At 37.1% G+C, this 24,832-nt stretch overlaps 3 protein-coding genes across 3 annotated transcripts; all 3 read left to right on the top strand.

The window, feature by feature from the left end:
• Nucleotides 1-2,621: 2,621 nt before the first annotated feature.
• On the top strand, nt 2,622-4,657 carry LOC310926768 (caspase-8-like; the record flags this gene model as incomplete). The annotated part of the gene is made up of 5 exons (XM_083888956.1): nt 2,622-2,952; nt 3,052-3,086; nt 3,644-3,749; nt 3,845-4,388; nt 4,513-4,657. 5 exons carry the CDS (start codon nt 2,622-2,624, stop codon nt 4,655-4,657), a joined length of 1,161 nt encoding a protein of 386 aa, XP_083745082.1.
• A 1,320-nt stretch (nt 4,658-5,977) lies between these two features.
• catip (ciliogenesis associated TTC17 interacting protein) lies at nt 5,978-9,300 on the top strand (the record flags this gene model as incomplete). Its single annotated transcript, XM_083888955.1, has 9 exons — nt 5,978-6,104; nt 6,950-7,135; nt 7,242-7,297; nt 7,419-7,505; nt 7,647-7,814; nt 7,906-8,030; nt 8,228-8,304; nt 8,378-8,445; nt 8,526-9,300. The coding sequence occupies 9 exons, from the start codon at nt 5,978-5,980 to the stop codon at nt 8,715-8,717; spliced, it is 1,086 nt and encodes a 361-aa protein (XP_083745081.1). The 3' UTR covers nt 8,718-9,300.
• Nucleotides 9,301-9,995: 695 nt separating this feature from the next.
• casp8 (caspase 8, apoptosis-related cysteine peptidase) lies at nt 9,996-17,741 on the top strand. The gene is made up of 12 exons (XM_083890305.1): nt 9,996-10,127; nt 11,395-11,576; nt 12,238-12,413; nt 12,501-12,606; nt 13,217-13,346; nt 13,462-13,517; nt 13,623-13,686; nt 15,105-15,205; nt 15,300-15,423; nt 15,537-15,664; nt 16,472-16,863; nt 17,191-17,741. The coding sequence occupies exons 2-12, from the start codon at nt 11,469-11,471 to the stop codon at nt 17,327-17,329; spliced, it is 1,524 nt and encodes a 507-aa protein (XP_083746431.1). The 5' UTR covers nt 9,996-10,127; nt 11,395-11,468; the 3' UTR covers nt 17,330-17,741.
• Nucleotides 17,742-24,832: the final 7,091 nt, after the last annotated feature.

The raw sequence follows: 24,832 nt of genomic DNA, 5'->3' as shown, positions 1-24,832 counted from the left end.
GTATTTGTACAACACTGTCCACACTATTTAGCCACAGACCTACAGCAGAACACATGGTTCAGTGTTTAACCCTAGAACACCATTGTCGGGTTTTCACCCAAGAAAAAAAATGTGTGTGATTTTCATGAAAAACAAAGTTTTCATCGTCATTATTATTATTTTTTTTTAGAATTTTTTTGTTCCCAAATTCCTTATTTTCCAGTAATTTTGGAGCATTTTTATATGGTCCCCTCATGATGCTTTTCTTTCATTTTGTTAGGCATGACAGTTTAAAATAAAAGAACACTACTCAAATTTGTCATGTATTGTCATGTTTTGATATATTTTGATGACAAGTACTTTTTATTGGGTGTATTTATTATCTCGGGTAAAAAATCACCTGGCGTTAGTGATAATTTGAGCGATAGTGTTCTAGGTTTAATGTAGAAACAACAAAGAGTAAACATCTGGGTTAGGTGGGAAAAGGAATCCATTACACTGAGATTATGTCGAATTAGTGGTTATCTGTTTTTTTTTTTGTTTTTTTTTTTTAATAAAAATAAAAATAAAATTACCCACCTCCATGTGAAGGCCACAAAACCAGGAAGATGATCCAACATATTGGACTGACCAGACACAGCATAGTAGCCAACCTGAGGTTTACACACACACAGAAAGAGGGAAGAGGAGTGTCAGGTATGAAAAATCCCTCATTCTCTGCCGCGTTTGGCCAGTGAACGCAGACAAGTTGACTTCTTACTAACTAAATAATTTCCTGCCTTTTTATACTTCCCCTTTTCAAACGCTTACATGTAGAAGTGGACAGTCGGAAAGGCATCAAATACACACACAGAGGGTTTCTTCTCCTCTCATTGTGACTTTTAACAACATACAAATTTCTTACAAAACCCTGTTTAAACACAGGGGGGAAAAATAATAATCTAATATCTCATATTTTCTGAATAATTTGTTGGCACACAAATGTTACTCAAAAAAAGTATGGTTATATAACTGTAACAATAATAATATAATTAATAATGATGATAATAATGTGCTGTTACCTTCTGCTGTCCCTCCCTCTGTAGACACCGACTATGGTTCAGTGAGTCCTTTCACTCAGTTTAAAGACAAAGACATTTGTGAAAAAAGAAGAAGAAGCATGATGATGTCACTAGAGTAAAGGACATCAGGAAACTAAGGCTTTCTTACTCATAAATGTAGAGCGTTAACATTTGTCAAACCCTCATTTCAAAACTGTGTCTACCTCCTGGAACAGAAAAACAGCATTGGCTATGTGCTTCTAACAAATTCTTGTTACTTTTTATTCCCTTAGTTTTATTTAAATGTGTTATATATTTTTCTTGTTGTTGTTATTTTTCGGCATATTTCAGTTATGTATATTTAATTTAATTTAAAATGTTCACAAACAACATACGTTGTATGTAAAGAAAAAGCTGTTCCCTGACCGGGAATCGAACCCGGGCCGCGGCGGTGAGAGCGCCGAATCCTAACCACTAGACCACCAGGGAAGTTGCTACATCCATTAAATGGTACTCCTCTCGTATGTACACAGGTGTGAACTCCTGACAGAAAAACAGATATATTTGTACGAGGTTTTGCAGTGTGGTTTATTCAACACAGCGCGGACCTACGTTTTATCTGTGTGTCTGTCAGTAACAGGCCTGCGCTCTTCACAGTGGCTTTTTCTGATTTGTTCACTTTCTTCTTCTCTTTGCCCTTGTGTGTTGCTGCGGTTGAGAGTCGCCACTGCCCCCGTGCGGCTAGTGGTAGGAAAAACAACGCCACAACAGTGTCTTTGGTGGTGGCTTCTTACGTTACCACCAATAGCCACTAGGTGGTGTACACACTGCACGAGGACAATGTGGCGGGAAGACTACTTCCTGATAGTAAGTAAACAAAGCCTCTGTGTTACAGCCGTTGCTACAACTTGTTTCGTAAAGCAGTCATTTTATGTGTTTTTGTCGTAGAAACGTGTTCACATTATCTCTATAGGAGTGTGTTGCCTCTGTCTGTAGAACGTGATGTTACAGTATGTTGTTTACTGTACAGAAACAAGTATCTGCAGTCTTGAATCCCTGCTTATTTTTGCACTGAACGCCTTTATAATGTTAAACTGCACATTTAATGAGCATATTAAAATGTATTTGAAATGAATATCCCTTTCCCTTATGGTTCAAATACGTGGTAATTAACATGTAGTAGCTCTAGTGTCATACAGAATAAATGTAACCAAATATAATGTAAAATAAAGGTAAGTAGTCCGTAACATATTGATAAATAACTTCCTGTAATTATTACTTATTTCACTTGTCGCATGATGCATATACAATGATACGCGATCTAGTGGCGGTGCTGTCACTTTGCTGGTAACACAATCGCCATGCATTGTGGAAAATGTAGTTTATGGTCAACGCACGCCTTAAAGCAGCATAGACCTAATTTAACTCAGATATTTAATCACTCGCGGGCCACATAAAATGACATGACGGGCCACATCTGGCCCCTGGGCCTTGAGTTTGACACATGTGATATAAATAAAGTATCACTGTGGTGTATACTAATAAGGTTTGTCCCGATGTTCTTTCAAGTAATGTTGTTGTTGTTTTCAAATCAGATTCAAAATGTCAGCAAGAGACACTCTGAGGCGAAACAAAACAGCCATCCAGATGACTCTGTGTGGAGACTTCAGACTAATCCTCAACAAGGTCCATGAGAAAAACCTGATAACTGGGCGAGAGTACAACAACCTTAAGAGCATCAACAAAGAAGACACAGAGGGCCACGTCGTCGAGCTCGTGGACAAGATCATGAACAAAGGAGAGACTGTCTGCCAGGATTTCCTTCACCTCCTGCAAACCGACAAAGAAGTTGAGACAACTTACCCAGAGCTGAAGAACATGCGGCTGAAAGACACCTGTCTTCTACCCACGTCTGTCCAAGCGTGTTCACTCGGTATGTCATCGCACAGCACAGAGTTTGGCACAGGCATGACAGATATAACATATTGAGAGTTTTAGGAGATGTAATTCTGTTTCACTCTGATCTGCTCAGATGTTCTGACACCGGAACTCAAGAGGCTAAAGAGGGTGAGGACTATACTTCATATTCAGAGTGGGCCAGGTGACTTTTAGGTTGCAGAGGTCTCAAACCCGCCACTTAATATTGATTTATCAAAAGTTGTTTTCTGTATGGTTTTTGCATCATAAATACATTTATATTGTGGACTATTTATCGTTCCATATCAAAATGAACACTATTATTTTTAAATTATGTGAACTGTCATCATAAATATGATTATTTCAATGTCACAGTAAAAAACAATACTTTTCTAGGGCTGTTATTTGCCCCGAAAAAATTATATGATTAGATGAATAATTAGTCACTTCATCCTGGTGCACTGGGAGTGAGTCACAGAATGCACAATAATGTATGAGTCAGCATATCACAGCTTCATAAATGTAATCTTTATTTAATTATTTTCCTCAAATAATCACAAACAATGTTTTGTTCTCTGCAAACATGATATAATTAAAAAAAAAACTTTTGCTCTGGTAATATTTGTAGAATGATTGTAATTATTCATATTTAAACAAGAAGAGACTTTACTAATGTTCTTTTTAAATATTGTTTCCATCATTTTTAGGAGGAATGTTACCAGCTGAAGAGCCGTCCTGTCGGCCTCTGTGTGATCATAAACAATGAGAATTTCATGGGTGGCAGAGTGAGAAGTGGAACCAACAAAGATGCTGGTATGTCCCCAAACAGACTGCTCTACACCACCATTTACAACACTGTTTTGTTGATTAAAATGTTTGCTTTGTGTTTTTAAATCACTGTCCTGCAGAGTGTTTGGCAGAGGTGTTCAGCTGGCTGCGCTTCAGAGTGCTGATGTGCAAAAACCAAAGCCAGGACCAGATGGAGCGAGCACTGAGGTGCTTTGCTTCTCTGGATGATCTCGCTCAGCTGCAGGAGTTTGATGTGAAGGAGTGGCTCGGCACTGGATTTGCAGAGCCTCAGCAGGCTCCCAAGCACGGAGATGCCTTCATCTGCTGTATTCTTAGCCACGGAGAAAAGGAAGTTGTCTTTGGTGTTGACTGGAAGCCTCTCTCCATTAAGCAAATCACTAGAACCTTCAAGGCGACTGATCAATCAGCCCTCTCTGGCAAGCCTAAAGTGTTCCTGGTCCAAGCCTGCCAGGGAGGTCAGCTACAGCGAGGAGTGTTACTGGGAGATCTGGAGGCTGATGCTGCTTCACCGTTCATCCCACAAGAAGCAGATTTTTTGGTCGCCATTGCAACTGTTGAGGATCATGCATCATTTAGACACAAAGTAGATGGGAGCTGGTTCATCCAGTCTGTGTGTCAACAATTAAAGGAGGGCTGTCTGAGGTGAGTGTTATTTTTTATAATTTTTTTTTTTATATGTAATTTGGTTATATATTTATATATATATATATATATTATAATAATAATAATAATAATAATAATAAAATGCATAATGTGTTTGATTTAGGGGTGAAGATCTCACCACCATCCTCCACCATGTGAACAATGAAGTAAGCCAGAAAGAGGGTTCCAGGGCACCTGGTGCAGCAAAGCAGATGCCTGAGGTTCGGTTCACTCTGAGGAAGACACTTGTGTTCTCACCTGAAGCTTAGTCTCCAAAGATCCCACACAAACTCACTGAATGTGCAGTTAAATCAGGGACAATATTTTTTTAATGTATTTTTATCTTTCTGAATCATTTATTTCATTCATATATCAACAGAAATATTTTTTAGGGATTAACATTTTTTATGAAAATGTTTCTAATCCACAGAGCATTTAAAATACATATTCAGAAAATATGTAACATTCGCTGATACAAACACTGAAAACTTTTTTTTTATTTTTCACACAAGTAGTGAAAAAAAAGAAACCGACAGAAAGAACAGACAAAGTAAAAGACAATGTGTCCATTCAAAATAACTTAAAGCGGACCTAAACCGGAAGTTCCAATTAACGCTGTTTTTTGGTGTGTTTCTGCGACATTACCTCGATTATGAAGCCCTGAAGGTTCGAGACAAACAGTTCAGCCACTGCTGAGAACGCTGTGTTGTATTGTAATCTCGGGCTCAAAGAAATCTCTGAAAAAAAAACCTTCTGGTTACGTAAACAGCATTTCTCCTAAACAGCGGATCCTCCTGGTCCGGGCACTAGTCCTGGCACATCCGGTTGCGTACATTGTACCGCAGAAGAAGAATAACGTGCGTTGTGGAGGTGTTTCACGAGCGACAATGTCTTCTGACTCTGGGTCAGAGTCATAAAAGGGACTGCGGCGGGGAGTCGTGACAAAACTATTTTTAAACATTGTTAAAACAATGTTTTGATAATGGAGAGATTTCTATCGGCTTGTTTCCAGCAACTAGGAGGTTTTGGGCTTTAAATGGAAAATCTGAGCCTTTGTAAACATTCAGTACATATAACTTTTGGTTTTAGTCTTTGTGTATCCAAATAAAGTCTTGTTTGATTTTTAAACATGTGGATGTTTATGCATTGCATTCTAGTGATCATTATATCAGCAGATTTGACAGCATCTCTTTGTTATGGCAATATATTGTAATTATGACTTAGTATATCATAATTATGACTTAATTATATTTCGTAGTATATCATAATTATGACAATATCTCAATACCTCATAATTATGACTTGGGTGTGCGTTCTTTTTTTCCAAACTGACAGAAAACGGGAGTCCGCAATATACGTATATGTTTTTTTTTTTAAAAGATCCGGCTGCGCACACACGACCGTATTTACGGTACTTAACTGTGGCGTCGTTGTCATGACAACTATCACTCGTCCGTCTTCTCTGTATCCGAGGACCCTGTGGTAAGAAAAGTAAGTCCCCGCTGACAAAACTGTCGTGATGACAATAAAATATATATGTATAACATATAACTAATTTTACTTCCGCCAGCACAAAAGCAGCGCGAACAATGGCGAGAGCCCCGCCGATAGGTGAGTTTGGTGCCGGGGCTTCAGTGGAGAGTGAAGGACGCGGCCACGGAGGACAGCTGCTGCTGAAAGCTTCTGATGAAGCCGTCACATTCATGTCCAGTGTCGGTGAGTGAGTTGTCAGTTAATGAGGTGAAGTCTGGAGTTAGTCAACACGTGTGCTTGATCACAATTTTTTTTAGTTTTCTAATTCCTAGTTTTATCCATAATATTGGATTTGTAGTCACGTGACGCTGCATTTAAATGCCCTCCTTACAGCGGACTTTACGGTACGCAAGAAACAAAGAATCAGCATACGGTTTTCAAAATAAAAAAAAAGTGAGCCAACTCTATCTGTACGACGGAGTATTAAGGTCACATTGAGGAAAAATAACACCGACTTTGAGAATAAAGTCGTACTGTGTTGTACTTTTTTACTGTAGTGTACTGCTGGCGTGTGTAACAATGGGAAGTGTTGTCATTGTTTATGTTGTACACGGACGTCTGAGAGTGACGGACAGGAAGTGAAACGTGGAGAGTCCGAGAGTTGATCGTCGTAAATTTACGGCTTTATTCTCGTAAATTTACCAGTTTAATCTCGCAAATTAAGACTTTATTCTCGAAGTCTGTGAAAAATGTTTCTCTCAATGTGGCCCTAATACTGTTCAGGACATCTATGACTACTCGCATACTTAAAATAAGACATTTTTACTGTATAGTGTTTGAGAAATTTCAAATTAAATGTCCTGCATTGACTTTTTTTTTGACAATGTTTTTTTATATATAGCTTTTCAGTTATAGGAGGTAGATATCGATGTATAATAAAGGTCTGCTTCCTTATTGGAAGCACAAAATGAGGGTTTAAATTACTATTCATGTAGCCAAACAATACTTCATCGTTCAAGCAAAACACAAAATCAACAAAGGTGTGAGCCAATGCAAGTTAGCAGACACTAATTTCCCTCTTCCCTCAGAGCCTGCAGAGCTGCTGAAGTGTGTGTTTGCTGACTCTTTGGTGACCGTGTCTGAGAGTGACAGAAGGCTGGGCAGGTTCAGTGTGACGGTAGAGTTTGCCTATAGATTCCAGCAGACCTGTGTGCTGCTGCACGCTCAGAGCCAAGGAGCCATCGACAACTCCCCCTGTGGGACAACAGTGACAGGTGAGAGGGAAGGGCGAGAGGGACTGTCTTGATCGGTTAATCTGCACTGTTTTATCTGCGACTTTGTGCCTACCTTTCATATCCTTCGCCTTGTCTGTAATTAAAGCCTATCTGACCACAAACCTGGAGTTGCTGGAGGAAGATTACTATGAGTATGTCAAGGTGAGTCACTGTCAGCTTTCCACATACACTGACACCAGATCTTACATTAAGTAAAAACTAAGGTTCCACTTCTGTTTTGCATGGTCTTGCACCACTTTCTGATTCAAATGCATTTCTTCAGCTTGAAGGTCGCAGTTTGGAGAAGAGGTGTCACATGGTGCAGTGTGATGGGCAGATGGTGCTCGATAAAGTTGTTACCGTTGGAGAGGTGAGAGAAGGAACACGAATGTATTATTATTACAGTATCATGTGGACTACAGACACTTGATTCCCCCACACGATTGTATCTATTGGTGGCTATGTGAAGATAATTTAAACAAATAAGATAAATGTGAATATGTGCTCACAGGAGGTGACGAAGGAGAGGGTTTCCTATCCCATGTCTGCCCTCGAAGGCCTTGTCACTGAGGGTTCCCTCCTGGTGCTCATGCGCCTCATTGCTCTGAGGAAGAAGGTGCCAGGAAACATGACCTTCATCTCCTTCGACCAGGGATTAGACATGTTCCACTCCACCTTTGTAAGTATGCACTGTAAGTAAGTAAGACGTCTTGGTTTGTCTGTGACTTTTTTGAAGAGTAAATCTGGATGATATTTCTATCTGTGTTCAGAGTGAGCTGGGTCTGAGACAGATGGACGTGGGGGGTGAGACTGTCGAGGTGTATGGGATAGAGAGGGCTGTTCCCTCTGTGGAGGACAGATCCACTGTCTGGCACTTCTACTTCCTAGATGATGGGTACGCTCTTACGGTTCTTGTCGACCCACTATCTCACTGTACACCATTATGGTCATGGGGCTGCATGACATATAATTGACAATTTAGTTACCTACATTTATTTATCATAAGTGTGAAGGACAAATTAAGATCCTTGCACTTAAAACAAAATGCTCTAAAATCATTTTTGCAAGAATATTATTAATATTTATGTTCAGGCACTTGGCCAGCCGACAACAAGTGGCATCACCAGTTACCATGAGGCTACTGCAGCTGCCTACACAGCAAGAAAAGGGTAATCGTGCACACGCTCATACACAAATTTGGACATTATGTTATGAAACAGATTCTGTAATTCTGTACATTAGGTTTTGAGAAGATCCCCCTGGATTGGGAAACAGACATGCAGATGCGTTCCAAGTTCCTGGACAGAAAGGTGAAATAAATGTTTTTCCATTAATTAATTCAGACTGTTTGTACCACAACAATCATATGTCTACTCACACACTGTGACAGGAGGAGCTGAAGGCTGACAACGCCTCGTACCTGAGACAGCATCCAGAGGTCCGTGCCCTCATATCCGACTTCCTGCAGTTCTTGTTGCTAAGAAAACCAGATGATGTCTTCCAGTTTGCCCGAGATTACTTCCTCCCGTTCACCTCGCGCCGTCCTCCAGAATCAAACCTGAAAGCATCATCATCACTCTGAAGAACCACGTAGTTGCACGTCTCCCAAGCGCAATACAGTCCGTCACAACCGGTTGATGATTCATCACTTTAACTCACGCTGAAGTTTAGAAACTGCTCTTTTACTCTGAATAAAACATGGCTAATGGTATTAAAGAAAATTTGGTGGCAATGAAGAACAACATGAGACCTGACCTGAGCTGTAGGATCTTGTAATGAAACTTAAAGGTCCAGTGTGTAAAAGTGACATCTAGTGGTAACACTGCAGACTGTGATCTTGTCCCTCTCTTAGCAAAAGGAACTACAGTGGTCTCATCATACCAGAATGGATGTTATTCTTCTTCCATTGTGTAGTAAGCTTCCATTTGGGCAGTCAACATGGCAGCTCAAGATGGTGGTGTCTGTAAAACAAGTCCCCTGCATAAAATGCTTAAAAACAAATATACTAAGGTTACAAAAAACATACAAGCTTTATTTTTAATCCATCATGCTAAACCAGACTTTTCAAACTCACGTTCCATTTCCACACAAATGCTTTTATCTTGAAATACTGTGAAATATCATCACAAATACTGCTATATCATAATGGAAAAAAACCCACTCATTTTGCCAATCCCTACTGAACAGGAGATTCTACAAAAAAAATCAGACTTTTTTTTTTTCAGCTGACCACACAAGATGCTCAGTGTCCCCCAGGAAGTTTGACTTTGAGGCCCCTGCAGTGAACTAACAGCTTCCTGAATGTTACACACTAGACATTTATAGTGAGTTCGGAATTTTGGACATAAGACTCAGCCGGTGTGATGGAGACGTCTGGAGACGTTTTCAAGAAATTTCAGAACTGAATGAAAATTCTTATGTCCACAATTTCCGAACTATCCCTTTAAGGTAAATATGATGAAGGTGAAGGATAGACCTTACCTGTAAAATGTAAATCTGAAAAAAGTGGTTTGTTTGGAACAGTGTCTGTTGTTTGGTTTTGGTTTAGTACTTGTCTGGGCAAGTTATATCTGGATTTATTAGGTCAAATTGTCTTTAAAAAATAAAAGTCTACAATGTAGCAAAAATAATAGCAAAAACGCTTGTTGTATCATGAAAGCTGTAGGAGCCTTCTCCAAAAAGGTAAGACTTGAGCTTCAGATCAGTCTCCGAGACTGGTCCACTCATAATAAAAACTAATGTAAGTATTTATTGTCCATACACGAAATGTTTCCATTTTATTTTGAAGGAAAGCGGAAAACCACGCCTCTCCATGATAAAAACACCATCTTTCCGCTGAAAATGAAAGTAAAGTTACAATTGACTGGGAGACGCACGGAAGACTACCTTCAAGAAAAACACCGCTCCAAAACAGTGTAAAAGTTTGCTCGTTTTTCAGAATAAAAAAAGAAGAGTCGCTCTCTGGACGTGAACTAACGGACGAGTCCATTTTGTAAGTGTAAAGTTTACTCTGTCAGCTCATAACTTTGTGTTGTGTGACGTTCAGTCGCTGCAGTGTTACGTACTTGAGTAAACTTTGTTTGTTTTATTTAAGAAACTAAGTGAGTTTTTGTCTTTTTGAAAACATTTGAAGTTCTTCCTGTTAAACACGGCTGACTCAGTCAGTGCCAAGCGTGTGTTTTCCCGTGTAAGTGTAAAGGAATGTGTACGTGATGACGTCACTTAAATGAACATGACTACGTTGAACGTGAACTGTTTTGATACAAAAACATTAAAAAAAATTGTATTTGTCGTTTGGAAATGTTATTTGTTCGCTGTTAAGCGGTCAAGAGAATATATATGGATTGCGGAAAAGAAGTTGATGACGTAAGCTGGGAAAACACCGACCTAATCACTTTTTTTACAACTGGGTCTAAGTCATCAGAAGAATGTGATGATAAAAATCACATCGGATAGAAAAACAACCAGGAACTTCAAACATTAAATAAAATTAAAAACAAACAAAAACATACACTGCTTCAAACATTTTTTAGACCATATACCTGTATAAGGCTTAAGCCACATCTGTCCTAAATTAACAGCAATTATTAATGGTCAAAATGTGTTGTTTTATGTTTGTGTAATGGTTAATACACAAGTATGTAGAAGCTCTTCAACCAAAATGATATTTTAATATTCCCAAACTTTGACATGACGATGTTCTTAAATGTCTTGTTTTGTCCACAAACCAAAATTATTCAGTTTTAATGATTTATTTGTTATTTGGAGCAAAGTGATCAGACCATTTTTACATTTAAGAAGCTGAAAAACTTGTTTTAATAATAAATTAAACGACCTTCAAACTGAATATTTGATTATCAAAATAGTTGACAATTAATTGATTAATATTGTTTTTAATTTGTTTGTTTTTTACTTATACACTTGTAAGATTGTTCCACAATAAGATATTTTAACTCAAGCATTTAATGCAATTGAGTGTTTTGTAATGCTAATAAATATGGTATGTTGCTATGTAAATAATCTAATTTATATAAAATAGTAAAACAACAAACTAAGATATAACTTTCTTTTTTTAGAATAAATGTAGTATTTTTAAGTATATTGTCTTGTTTCTTTTTTTTTTTTTTTACCAAAGCTATTTCATTATTTTCCTTTACTCCATTTGTTGCCTTTATGTGAGGAGTGGATTTTTAAAATCTTTTATTTTGCCGTTTCCAGAACATTCTCTCAGATGTATTTTTGATATCCGTTTCCCTCAGTTCTCTGAAAACATCAGCCTGTAGGACACCCCGACCACAGCATCAGAGCTGTGCCGGTGGAGGCGGGGTCAGCGATGGACAGACGCACGCTGTCCCGTATTGACAATGAGCTGGGATCCTCGGACGTGGCGGCGCTTTGCTTCTTGTGTCACGATTTTGTCAACAAAAAACGTCTGGAGGGGGTGAGCTCCATGTATTGCATATGATATACTGTATACTGTCTGTATGCCATCCCAAAGTGTGGGCCATGGCCCCCTGGTGGACACATAAATATTGAAATTGGTTCATAACATTAAGTTACCGTCCTTACATTTGTGTGTAGTCGTTAATGTGGATGGTATCTTATGGGCTAACGCCCCATCTTGTTTTAAATATACAACATATTAAAGGTGCCCTATGTAAGAATGTGGCCAAAAACAGTTACTACATTCATATTCAAAATACCAAGGTCTTTTAGGTTTCGTTTTCTGACGCAACTGGCCACCCGTGGTTGCTCGGCAGCTGAGACTCTACTGAGTGCAATGATTGGTAGATCATTTCAAAACATAGACATGATTTGCAGTCTGCAAAATATTTTTTTAATGCAAATATTTTAGCCGTACTGTTGTTGTTGAGTTCAGTTTGTTATATGAACATTATTACTGAGTCTCTGTGACATACTAGGAGGATTTTATGGCCAGTTGCTTTAGATTTATTATTTATAGATTGACTTAAATGCCTATATCACCCAAATCAATCAGCCCTATTCAGTCCTACTCTCCAGTGTGTTGTTTTCCATTCTTTCTTTTTTTTTACGTCTCACACAAGTTTGTAAACCGCTGTTTCTTGTCTGTTCTGTTCCAGGTCAGAGATGCCAAAGACCTGTTCTTAATACTAGAGGAAAAGTGTCTGCTGGAAAATAGTTTCTTCCTTCATCAGCTGCTCAACACGATCCATCGAGTGGATCTCCTCAACCTCCTAGAGACCGACAGCAGGCAACCAGAAGAAACAGATTCAAGTCCTACACTGTCACCATACAGGTAGGAGCAGTACGAAATGTAATGAAAGGGTGTGGCACTGGTTACACTACACTCATTTGTTGTCTTGTCCTCTGTTCTTTCTTTCAGGGTGATGCTGTACAACTTATATGAGGAATTTAGTCGGAATAATCTGAAAGACTTTAAGTTTTTGTTGAGCGACAAGCTGAACAAGAGAGAAACGGAGGACAGCGATGTGAGAACACACACCCACACTGACCTCATGCTTCTGAATGAAAAAAGCTTCCACGCAAGATTCTAAACTAAACGTAGAGTTCAGTCATCTTCACTGGAATCAGCATTAAGTACAGTTTTAGTGACAACAATTTGACACAAGGTTAAGGTCCAGTATGTAAAATTTATTTTCATTTGGCAGAAACGTAAGACAAGATATTTTTTCATATTATTTTTTATATATATTTGCATCAGGAGCTGGGTTCTCCAACACACTTGAGGTCAGGGATATTCAATGTTACACACTGTACCCTCAATATTATTTAAAAAAACGAAATGCATGCTACAACAATGCATCACTTAACTTGTCATTCTTGCTAATATTTGGCTGATGTCATGTGGTAATGCGTCACCATGTTTGAAAAAAAATAAAATATATATATCACACAGCGAATGTTAACACAATTTTAAAAATAAAATCAAGTCGCACTATCTTTCGGAAAAGTCCCAATTTGTTCAGTTGTTCAGCTCTAATCTTACTAATAAAGTGCATGCTGTATTTTTAGTCGTGAGTTGCCAAGGAGTGATCTTGAAGTGATTACTAGATCTAAGTGTTCTCTCTGAATTTGCAGACAGCGCTGGATGTATTTGTTAACTTGGAAAAGGCTGGTTTCCTGGCCAACAATAATCTTTATCATCTGCTGGAAGCACTACAACAGGTGGATCAAAACCTGGTGATGATTGTCCGGCGCCACATAGATGGTAAGAGACCAACACACACACACACACACATACATTTAAATGTATTATTTATTACATTATTATTATTATTATTATTATTATTATGAATTCCGTCTTGCATCTGTACTTTTTGCAGAAATAAATCGACAGGGTCAGATGAGATCACCTCCTCATGTCAGCATGGATTACCAGGTGAGGCTGTATTTATTTTTAAATTTCTTTATTTTTTCTTCTACAGTTGAACCTCCGTGATTTGCTTTATTGTGACTCTGTATGTTTGTCTTTTTGTTTTCAAAGAGCGCCGACAACAACTCTCGGGCCATGCAGCCTGTTTTGCCCATATCTGAGACTCAGATCAGTGGTAAGTATTTGTAATTAAACTTTCACCATTCGTTCACACTCACACACAGCCATTAACTAGGTTTTCATTAAAATGTATTGCAACTTTTTGAACACATTTTTAAAGACCCAGATTCGCAGTATCCACCATTTACGCTTTTCAGCACAGCAGGAAGCGAGAGGGACGTTTTAGTCACATGATTTTTTATTTTTTTTGTCCTCTATACTCTCAAAATCTGTTTCCACTGCACTCAATCGGAACTACTTTTTATCGATACTACTTTTTTGTGTGCACGCGTCGAAAATGCACATAAAAACTGGTTGATCAAAAACAGCGCAAAACGAGTTAAACACGAAAAAAAAAATCAAAAATGAGGGATTTTCATTTTTTTCAAAATTATGCAAGTTGAAGTTTCAAAGAAGCCACTGCATGCTTCAAAACACAGTATTGTGGGTCTTAAGACCATAAACTTTGTATTTTAATTAAGGTTGTTTGATCCCTGTGAATCGATTTCTAGTTAGGGTGTGGTGATCTCGGATTCCAGAGCTTTTGTTGTTTTTTCGGCCAATCGGCTGCTCCACACGGAGAAAGCACATGGCTAATTAATATGCACGTGAGGCTGCTGCTGCAGTGTGTGTCTTTTCACCGTTGAATGAAGATGGACAAGGAAAAACCGCAGAAGAACTAAACTTTGGCTGTACTTCTTAAAGCGGACCTAGAACGGAAGTTCCAATTAACGCTGTGTTTTGGTGTGTATCTGCGCCATTACCTTGTTTATGAAGCTCTGAAGGTTCGAAACAAACAGTTCAGCCACTGCTGAGAATGCTGTGATGTATTGTAATCTCGGGCTCAGCGAGATTTCTGAATAAACCTGGTCCGGTTACAGCAGCATTTCTCCTGAACCAAGGATCCTCCTGGTCTGGGCAATAGTCCGGGCACATCCGGTTGCGTACATTGTACCACAGAAGAAGAAGAATGTCTTGTGTATGAAGTATTGACTGTGATGCGAATGATTTAGCAACTACCTGAGAGTTAGCACATCATCAGCTCATTCAGGAACAGACTGATCCATTCACACTACACCACAAAGCCACACTATTTCTTTAGTGCCTCTGGCAGCGAGGCAAGTTTGATTTGATATTAGAAATATGTGTCTATGTTTGATCCTTCTCTCTTAAGTATATATAGTAAATTACTGTGGAAATTTGACTACTCGAGTGTAAGGACAAGAAATGATAGCAGAATAGACATTCTTGGAAAGCTTAGAAATCACACTTTCAGAATCTGTAAATAACTCAAAATGTCCCTCAGCAGAGTTGTTCCCAGTTTTGCCATGGCTGGCCACAAAAGTATCAGAACCCTACGCGTCTTTGTCTCTACTATATAGATACTGGCGTATCCATATAAGAGGTTTAATTCCCCACTGTTTTTAATGTAAGCTGTAGGGTTTGGAGACAACATTTCCTCGGATGCAGAACCAACTCGGGAGCCATCGCCGGTTGCAGAACCAACTTGCGAGGCCAGTTCTCTTCCTGACGAGGTAACCGCTCAACACAAGGCCAAGCAAGGCCTCATACGTTTGTTCACTCATTTAGCAAAATACAACGGTGTTTGATTTGTCTGTGTGATTGTAGACGGAGTATTATCGTCTGGATCATAACCCTCGTGGTCTGTGTGTTGTCATCAACAATGAGATATTCAATCATCCAGATCCAAAAAAACAGCTAAAAAAACGAGACGGAACTCAGGAGGATGCAAGTACGTGAAGATTTAATTTGAACGTCCATGTCAGCAGCAGTCCACCACCACTTGTTGATGGTTTACATGTATAATATATAAAAATAACCTGGTTTCCCTTTCATGTGATACAGAGGCTCTGCACTCTGTGTTCAAGCGCCTTGGCTTCAACGTGGTGATTCATGACAACCTGACTGCTGACGCCATACGACATCGACTAAGAGAGCTGGGCGAAACTAATTTTTTGGATCAAGATGCCTTGGTGAGTGATAGCACACACTGTCAGAGGATTGCGATCAGTTATTCCTTGCATATAAGATGTTTCATATGGTCGTTCGTGGGCAAATGAGATGAAGCCTTAACTATTTTTGAACAAATTATCTTGTATTTTGTTTGGTTTAGAAGAGCTTATTTTGTGATCTTCAGTAACAATGTTTGTCACATATAAAATAAAAATAAATGGTCAATTCATGACATGGTGGAAACCAAAATTATCCATCCATCCATTCATCTATTATCTACTGCTTTATCCTCCACATGAGGGTCGCGGGTCACCGGAGACACTCTGGACAGGTCACCAGTCCATCACAGAACCAGCACACAGAGACAAACCAACCATTCACTCTCACATTCACACCTGAGAGAAAACCCTTGCAGACACAGGGATATGTCAAATGAAAATTAAAAATACTGCCTCATTCATACCGTCGAACCTTATGTCGCATATAATTTGAACACAACACAATAATCCCTGTGTGCCCAGTTTTGTTCAGTAGCTCCACCACTGACTGGCAGGTTTAATATTTCTGTTTGATGTGTGAGCTCAGAGTTATTTTTTTATATTGATTTCTAGATTTTGCACTGATTTCTTTATGATGGATGATCATGGAAAAACTTGTGTGGAGTTGTGTTCCTTGAAAAGAAACTTTGCTTTACTACATTTTGTATGCTAAGCCTGGGAGAGAAGTCCGAATATTTAAATCGACCATGACCGTGAAAAAAATATCTTACTTTTTTAAAGTTAAATGGAGCTGTGCTGCAAACTTAAAATCCATGTTTGATCTTGTAGGTGGTGTGCGCGCTGTCCCATGGAGAACAGGGATGCATCTTTGGGACTGATCAGAAGCAAGTTTACCTGCGTGAACTGACGGAGCCTTTTACCAGCAGGAACGCTTCCACCCTGGCAGGGAAACCCAAGCTGTTCTTTATCCAGGCGTGTCAGGGAAGTGACTACCAGCTAGGAGCCCTGCCGTGCCCCCCAAAGCCAAGAGAGGAGGAGCCGGTGGTCAAACAGAGCCTGGAGGAAGACGCAGGGTGTGTGGAGTGTGAGACAGTCCCCTGGGATGCTGATTTCCTGCTGGGCATGGCCACTGTATCCGAGTGCAGATCATTCAGACACCCCACCACAGGCTCCATCTACATCCAGGAGCTATGTAGCCAACTGCGGCGTTCAGCAGAAAGGTGAGACACGTACCCACACAGAGTTAAAAACCAAGGGTTTAGACTGCATTAGGTTCATTTGTTCTCAGCTATGAGAATATGGACGTCATACACCACATTTTTATACCGTAAATTATTATACTGTAAAATGTGCAACAACTATGATATTTTCACAGCTGTTTTGCCTTGTTGTGCTGGAAACAAATTAGTAATCATTCTAAAATGTCACCTTTAATAATAAAATATAAGAAGAGGCTTGATGAGTCGGAGGATATGGTGTGTTTTAATATACCTGCCGCTCTTGAAAGGTGTGTATACATATTTATAATGTGTTTCTGATCTTTGTAGCAAGGAGATGGACGACATCCTCACTGTTTTGACTCGTGTGAACAGGAACGTCAGCAAAAGACAGTATAATTTCAACTACAAACAAATGCCGGAGCCCAAATACACTCTGACCAAGAAGCTTGTGCTGAAATTTGTGTGAGCTGACTGCGATCTGGTGGAAACACTGCAAATGTGCCAGATTCCCTAAGGCATGTGTGGGTTATACGTGTGCTATATGTTATATGTATGATGGTTGTATTTAAAACGTTATGAGTGTCATTGTCTTCAAAAAAAAGCTGACTTTTGTTGACTATGAGAACAAATCATTGTGGCAAATAAGAAACATTTTTACCCCAGTATCAGTTCACAAAATGCCCTTTGTCAAGTATTAGGATGTAACTAAATGATTTTACTGTGCACATGTTTAATTGCTGTGAAGTCAGAAGTGGAAAAATTATCCCCCCATGTTACATGTGCAACACATTTGTAGAAAAATACCTATGGACTGATTGTATGGCTTTAGTTTTAGAAACTTCACAGGTCCATGTCATAGCTTACAGCCCTAAAGAAAAGCAATACCACACAGAGTATGAGTCTAAAGATATTGGTTCTCAGGAGTGTCCATATGCTGTGTATAGATCAGGAGTCTCAAACTCAAATGTCTTGGTGCAATTGTGCATCTTAATAATAATTGACATTAATAATGTGATAATTGTAAACACATATTATTATTATAATAAAAGTATGTTGTACTCTGTCTTGATGTGATCAAAATGTCATATGTCCAAAATGTGAAAAAAAGTAATACTTTAGTACAGGTGCATGGATTTATGTTTTTCCTGACGGGTGCTCATCATCGTGCTTGTCACATGCACATTCGTGTCATAGTAAAACACATTAGATCAATTAACGCCACGGTTGCAATGAACACGCACGCACACGCCACGCTCTCTTTCACAAACAGTCTACACACTGGTGATGCATACAAGGATTTTAATGTCAATTATGCAACCCTAACGCAAAAGGCTCCGATGAAGAAAAAAGGAAAAACTAAATCCACAAACCAACACCGCAGCCTGGATTGAACAGCATACCGTAACCGCCTATAAGTTTATAGGTTAACAATAACATAGCCTACCAACGCAACAGCAACTTCACTTGTAAATTAATCAAAACCTGAAAGTAATTATACTGTAAATGATCACAACTGGCTTTAATGAGACAAATGTAGTTTAAATCAAAAGTGTTACTAACAACACACACCAGGAAAGAAATAATCCTAACCACCAAAACATTGTACCACAGGAGGCTATAACACATATTTAATTTGTTGTTTTGTCACTCACCATTCTTTTAATTCTTGGTGAGGAATGTGTTGCCTCTGGTAGCAGTGTGTTTCATACAAAAAACTTTGTTAATGGACGGTATGACTGTTTTGTAAAGTTTTGGACAATTTGGACAATTTGGACAAATGGTTAAAAATGGTCAAAAACGTCATAGAATAGTATGTTGTACAAAAATGGTCCAAAACGTCACAGTATAGTATGTCGTCCAAAATTGGTCAAAAACGTCATAGGTATGTCGTCCAAAATGCTAAAAATTGGTCAAAAACGTCATAGTATAGTATGACGTTTTTGTCAAATTTTGGACCAATTTTTTTTTCAAAAAATTGTCACATTATGGACGACATAGTATAGTAGGACGTACTACATAGTATAGTATGACGTTTTTGTCACGTTTTGGACCAAAAAAACGTTTTTCTAAAATATGGTCAGATTTTGGACGACATAGTATAGTATGTCGTTTTTGTCAAATTTTGGACCAATTTTTTTTTCAAAAAATGGTCACATTATGGACGACATAGTCTAGTAGGACGTACTACATAGTATATAGTGTGACGTTTTTGTCAAGTTTTGGACCAAAAAACGTTTTTCTAAAATATGGTCACATGTTGGACGACATAGTATATAGTATGTCGTTTTTGTCAAATTTTGGACCACTTTTTTTCGCAAAAGATTTTCACATTATGGACGACATAGTATAGTTGGACGTACTACATAGTATAGTATGACGTTTTTGTCAAGTTTTGGACCAAAAAAACGTTTTGCTAAAATATGGTCACATGTTGGACGACATAGTATATAGTATGTCGTTTTTGTCAAATTTTGGACCACTTTTTTTCGCAAAAAATTTTCACATTATGGACGACATAGTATAGTAGGACGTACTACATAGTATAGTATGACGTTTTTGTCAAGTTTTGGACCAAAAAAACGTTTTCCTAAAATATGGTCACATTTTGGACGACATAGTATAGTAGGACGTACTACATAGTATGGTATGTCGTTTTCGTCAAATTTTGGACCAATTCTTTTTTTTCAAAAAATGGCCACATTATGGACGACATAGTATAGTAGGACGTACTACATAGTATGGTATGACGTTTTTGTCAAGTTTTGGACCATAAAACGTTTTTCAAAAATATGGTCACATGTTGGACGACATAGTAAAGTAGGACGTACTACATAGTATAGTATGACGTTTTTGTCAAGTTTTGGACCAAAAAAACGTTTTCCTAAAATATGGTCACATTTTGGACGACATAGTATAGTATGTCGTTTTCGTCAAATTTTGGACCAATTCTTTTTTTTCAAAAAATGGCCACATTATGGACGACATAGTATAGTAGGACGTACTACATAGTATGGTATGACGTTTTTGTCAAGTTTTGGACCATAAAACGTTTTTCAAAAATATGGTCAGATTTTGGACGACATAGTATAGTAGGACGTACTACATAGTATAGTATGACGTTTTTGTCAAGTTTTGAACCAAAAAAACGTTTTTCTAAAATATGGTCAGATTTTGAACGACATAGTATAGTATGTCGTTTTTGTCAAATTTTGGACCAATTTTTTTTTCAAAAAATGGTCACACTATGGACAACATAGTCTAGTAGGACGTACTACATAGTATAGTATGACGTTTATGTCAAGTTTTGGACCATAAAACGTTTTTCAAAAATATGGTCAGATTTTGGACGACATAGTATGATATGTTGTTTTTGTCAAATTTTGGACCAATTTTTTTTTTAAAAATGGTCACATTATGGACGACATAGTATAGTAGGACGTACTACATAGTATAGTATGACGTTTTTGTCAAGTTTTGGACCAAAAAAACGTTTTTCTAAAATATGGTCAGATTTTGGACGACATAGTATAGTATGTCGTTTTTGTCAAATTTTGGACCAATCTTTTTTTTTCAAAAAATGGTCACATTATGGACGACATAGTCTAGTAGGACGTACTACATAGTATAGTATGACGTTTTTGTCAAGTTTTGGACCATAAAACGTTTTTCAAAAATATGGTCAGATTTTGGACGACATAGTATAGTATGTCGTTTTTGTCAAATTTTGGACCAATTTTTTTTTTCAAAAAATGGTCACATTATGGACGACATAGTCTAGTAGGACGTACTACATAGTAAAGTATGACGTTTTTGTCAAGTTTTGGACCATAAAACGTTTTTCAAAAATATGGTCAGATTTTGGACGACATAGTATGATATGTTGTTTTTGTCAAATTTTGGACCAACTTTTTTTTTTAAAAATGGTCACATTATGGACGACATAGTATAGTAGGACGTACTACATAGTATAGTATAACGTTTTTGTCAAGTTTTGAACCAAAAAAACGTTTTTCTAAAATATGGTCGAATTTTGGACGACATAGTATAGTATGTCGTTTTTGTCAAACTTTGGACCTTTTTTTTTTTTTTTTTTTTTAAATGGTCACATTATGGGCGACATAGTATAGTAGGACGTACTACATAGTATAGTATGACGTTTTTGTCAAGTTTTGGACCAACAAAACGTTTTTCTAAAATATGGTCGCATTTTGGACGACATAGTATAGTATGTCGTTTTTGTAAAATTTTGGACCAATTCTTTTTTTTCAAAAAATGGCCACATTATGGACGACATAGTATAGTAGGACGTACTACATAGTATGGTATGACGTTTTTGTCAAGTTTTGGACCATAAAACGTTTTTCAAAAATATGGTCAGATTTTGGACGACATAGTATAGTAGGACGTACTACATAGTATAGTATGACGTTTTTGTCAAGTTTTGGACCAAAAAAACGTTTTTCTAAAATATGGTCAGATTTTGGACGACATAGTATAGTATGTCGTTTTTGTCAAATTTTGGACCAATTGTTTTTTTTCAAAAAATTGTCACATTATGGACGACATAGTCTAGAAAGGACGTACTACATAGTATAGTATGACGTTTTTGTCAAGTTTTGGACCATAAAACGTTTTTCAAAAATATGGTCAGATTTTGGACGACATAGTATAGTATGTCGTTTTTGTCAAATTTTGGACCAATTTTTTTTTTCAAAAAATGGTCACATTATGGACGACATAGTATAGTAGGACGTACTACATAGTATAGTATGACGTTTTTGTCAAGTTTTGGACCATAAAACGTTTTTCAAAAATATGGTCAGATTTTGGACGACATAGTATGATATGTTGTTTTTGTCAAATTTTGGACCAACTTTTTTTTTTAAAAATGGTCACATTATGGACGACATAGTATAGTAGGACGTACTACATAGTATAGTATAACGTTTTTGTCAAGTTTTGAACCAAAAAAACGTTTTTCTAAAATATGGTCGAATTTTGGACGACATAGTATAGTATGTCGTTTTTGTCAAACTTTGGACCTTTTTTTTTTTTTTTTTTTTAAATGGTCACATTATGGGCGACATAGTATAGTAGGACGTACTACATAGTATAGTATGACGTTTTTGTCAAGTTTTGGACCAACAAAACGTTTTTCTAAAATATGGTCGCATTTTGGACGACATAGTATAGTATGTCGTTTTTGTCAAATTTTGGGCCAATTTTTTTATTCAAAAAATTGTCACATTATGGACGACATAGTATAGTAGGACGTACTACATAGTATAGTATGACGTTTTTATCACGTTTTGAACCAAAAAAACGTTTTTCTAAAATATGGTCACATGTTGGACGACATAGTATAGTATGTCGTTTTTGTCAAACTTTGGACCAATTTTTTTTTTTTTAAATGGTCACATTATGGACGACATAGTATAGTAGGACGTACTACATAGTATAGTATGACGTTTTTGTCAAGTTTTGGACCATAAAACGTTTTTCTAAAATATGGTCAGATTTTGGACGACAGTATAGTATGTCGTTTTTGTCAAACTTTGGACCAATTTTTTATTTTTTAAAAATGGTCACATTATAGACGACATAGTATAGTAGGACGTACTACATAGTATAGTATGACGTTTTTGTCAAGTTTTGGACCAAAAAACGTTTTTCTAAAATAGGGTCACATGTTGGACGACATAGTATAGTATGTCGTTTTTGTCAAATTTTGGACCATTTTTTTTCTCAAAAAATGGTCACATTATGGACAACATAGTATAGTAGGACGTACTACATAGTATAGTATGACGTTTTTGTCAAGTTTTGGACCATAAAACGTTTTTCAAAAATATGGTCAGATTTTGGACGACATAGTATAGTATGTCGTTTTTGTAAAATTTTGGACCAATTCTTTCTTTTTTTTTAAATGGTCACATAATGGACGACATAGTATAGTAGGACGTACTACATAGTATAGTATGACGTTTTTGTCAAGTTTTGGACCAAAAAAACGTTTTTCAAAAATATGGTCAGATTTTGGACGACATAGTATAGTAGGACGTACTACATAGTATAGTATGACGTTTTTGTCAAACTTTGGACCAATTTTTTATTTTTTAAAAATGGTCACATTATGGACGACATAGTATAGTAGGACGTACTACATAGTATAGTATGACGTTTTTGTCAAGTTTTGGACCAAAAAACGTTTTTCTAAAACAGGGTCACATGTTGGACGACATAGTATAGTATGTCGTTTTTGTCAAATTTTGGACCAATTTTTTTCTCAAAAAATGGTCACATTATGGACAACATAGTATAGTAGGACGTACTACATAGTATAGTATGAGTTTTTGTCAAGTTTTGGACCAAAATTAAGTTTCTCGAAAATATGGTCAGATTTTGGACGACATAGTATAGTATGTCGTTTTTGTCAAATTTTGGACCACTTTTTTCTCAAAAAATGGTCACATTATGGACAACATAGTATAGTTGGACGTACTACATAGTATAGTATGACGTTTTTGTCAAGTTTTGGACCAAAAAACCGTTTCTCGAAAATATGGTCAGATTTTGGACGACATAGTATAGTATGACGTTTTTGTCAAGTTTTGGACCAAAAAAACGTTTTTCTAAAATATGGTCACATGTTGGACGACATAGTATAGTATGTCGTTTTTGTCAAATATTGGACCAATTTTTTTCTCAAAAAATGGTCACATAATGGACGAAATAGTATAGTAGGACGTACTACATAGTATAGTATGACGTTTTTTTCACGTTTTGAACCAAAAAAACGTTTTTCTAAAATATGGTCGCATTTTGGACGACATAGTATAGTATGTCCTTTTCGTCAAATTTTGGACCAATTCTTTTTTTTCAAAAAATGGCCACATTATGGACGACATAGTATAGTAGGACGTACTACATAGTATGGTATGACGTTTTTGTCAAGTTTTGGACCATAAAACGTTTTTCTAAAATATGGTCAGATTTTGGACGACATAGTATAGTATGTCGTTTTTGTCAAATTTTGGACCAATTTTTTTTTCAAAAAATGGTCACATTATGGACGACATAGTCTAGTAGGACGTACTACATAGTATAGTATGACGTTTTTGTCAAGTTTTGGACCAAAAAACGTTTTTCTAAAATATGGTCACATGTTGGACGACATAGTATATAGTATGTCGTTTTTGTCAAATTTTGGACCACTTTTTTTCGCAAAAAATTTTCACATTATGGACGACATAGTATAGTTGGACGTACTACATAGTATAGTATGACGTTTTTGTCAAGTTTTGGACCAAAAAAACGTTTTCCTAAAATATGGTCACATGTTGGATGACATAGTATAGTATGTCGTTTTTGTCAAATTTTGGGCCAATTCTTTTTTTTCAAAAAATGGTCACATTATGGACGACATAGTATAGTAGGACGTACTACATAGTATGGTATGACGTTTTTGTCAAGTTTTGGACCAAAAAAACGTTTTTCTAAAATATGGTCAGATTTTGGACGACATAGTATAGTATGTCGTTTTTGTCAAATTTTGGACCAATTTCTTTTTTTCAAAAAATGGTCACATTATGGACGACATAGTATAGTAGGACGTACTACATAGTATAGTATGACGTTTTTGTCAAGTTTTGGACCAAAAAAACGTTTTTCTAAAATATGGTCACATGTTGGATTACATAGTATAGTATGTCGTTTTTGTCAAATTTTGGGCCAATTTTTTTATTCAAAAAATGGTCACATTATGGACGACATAGTCTAGTAGGACGTACTACATAGTATAGTATGACATTTTTGTCAAGTTTTGGACCAAAAATACGTTTTTCTAAAATATGGTCACATGTTGGATGACATAGTATAGTATGTCGTTTTTGTAAAATTTTGGGCCAATTTTTTTTTTCAAAAAATGGTCACATTATGGACGACATAGTATAGTAGGACGTACTACATA

This window comes from Microchirus variegatus, assembly GCF_963457635.1.
Source record: "Microchirus variegatus genome assembly, chromosome: 5".
Lineage (NCBI taxonomy): Eukaryota > Metazoa > Chordata > Actinopteri > Pleuronectiformes > Soleidae > Microchirus > Microchirus variegatus.
Note: the sequence above shows the minus strand (reverse complement) of the source record. Positions and strands in the feature narration are given on the sequence as shown.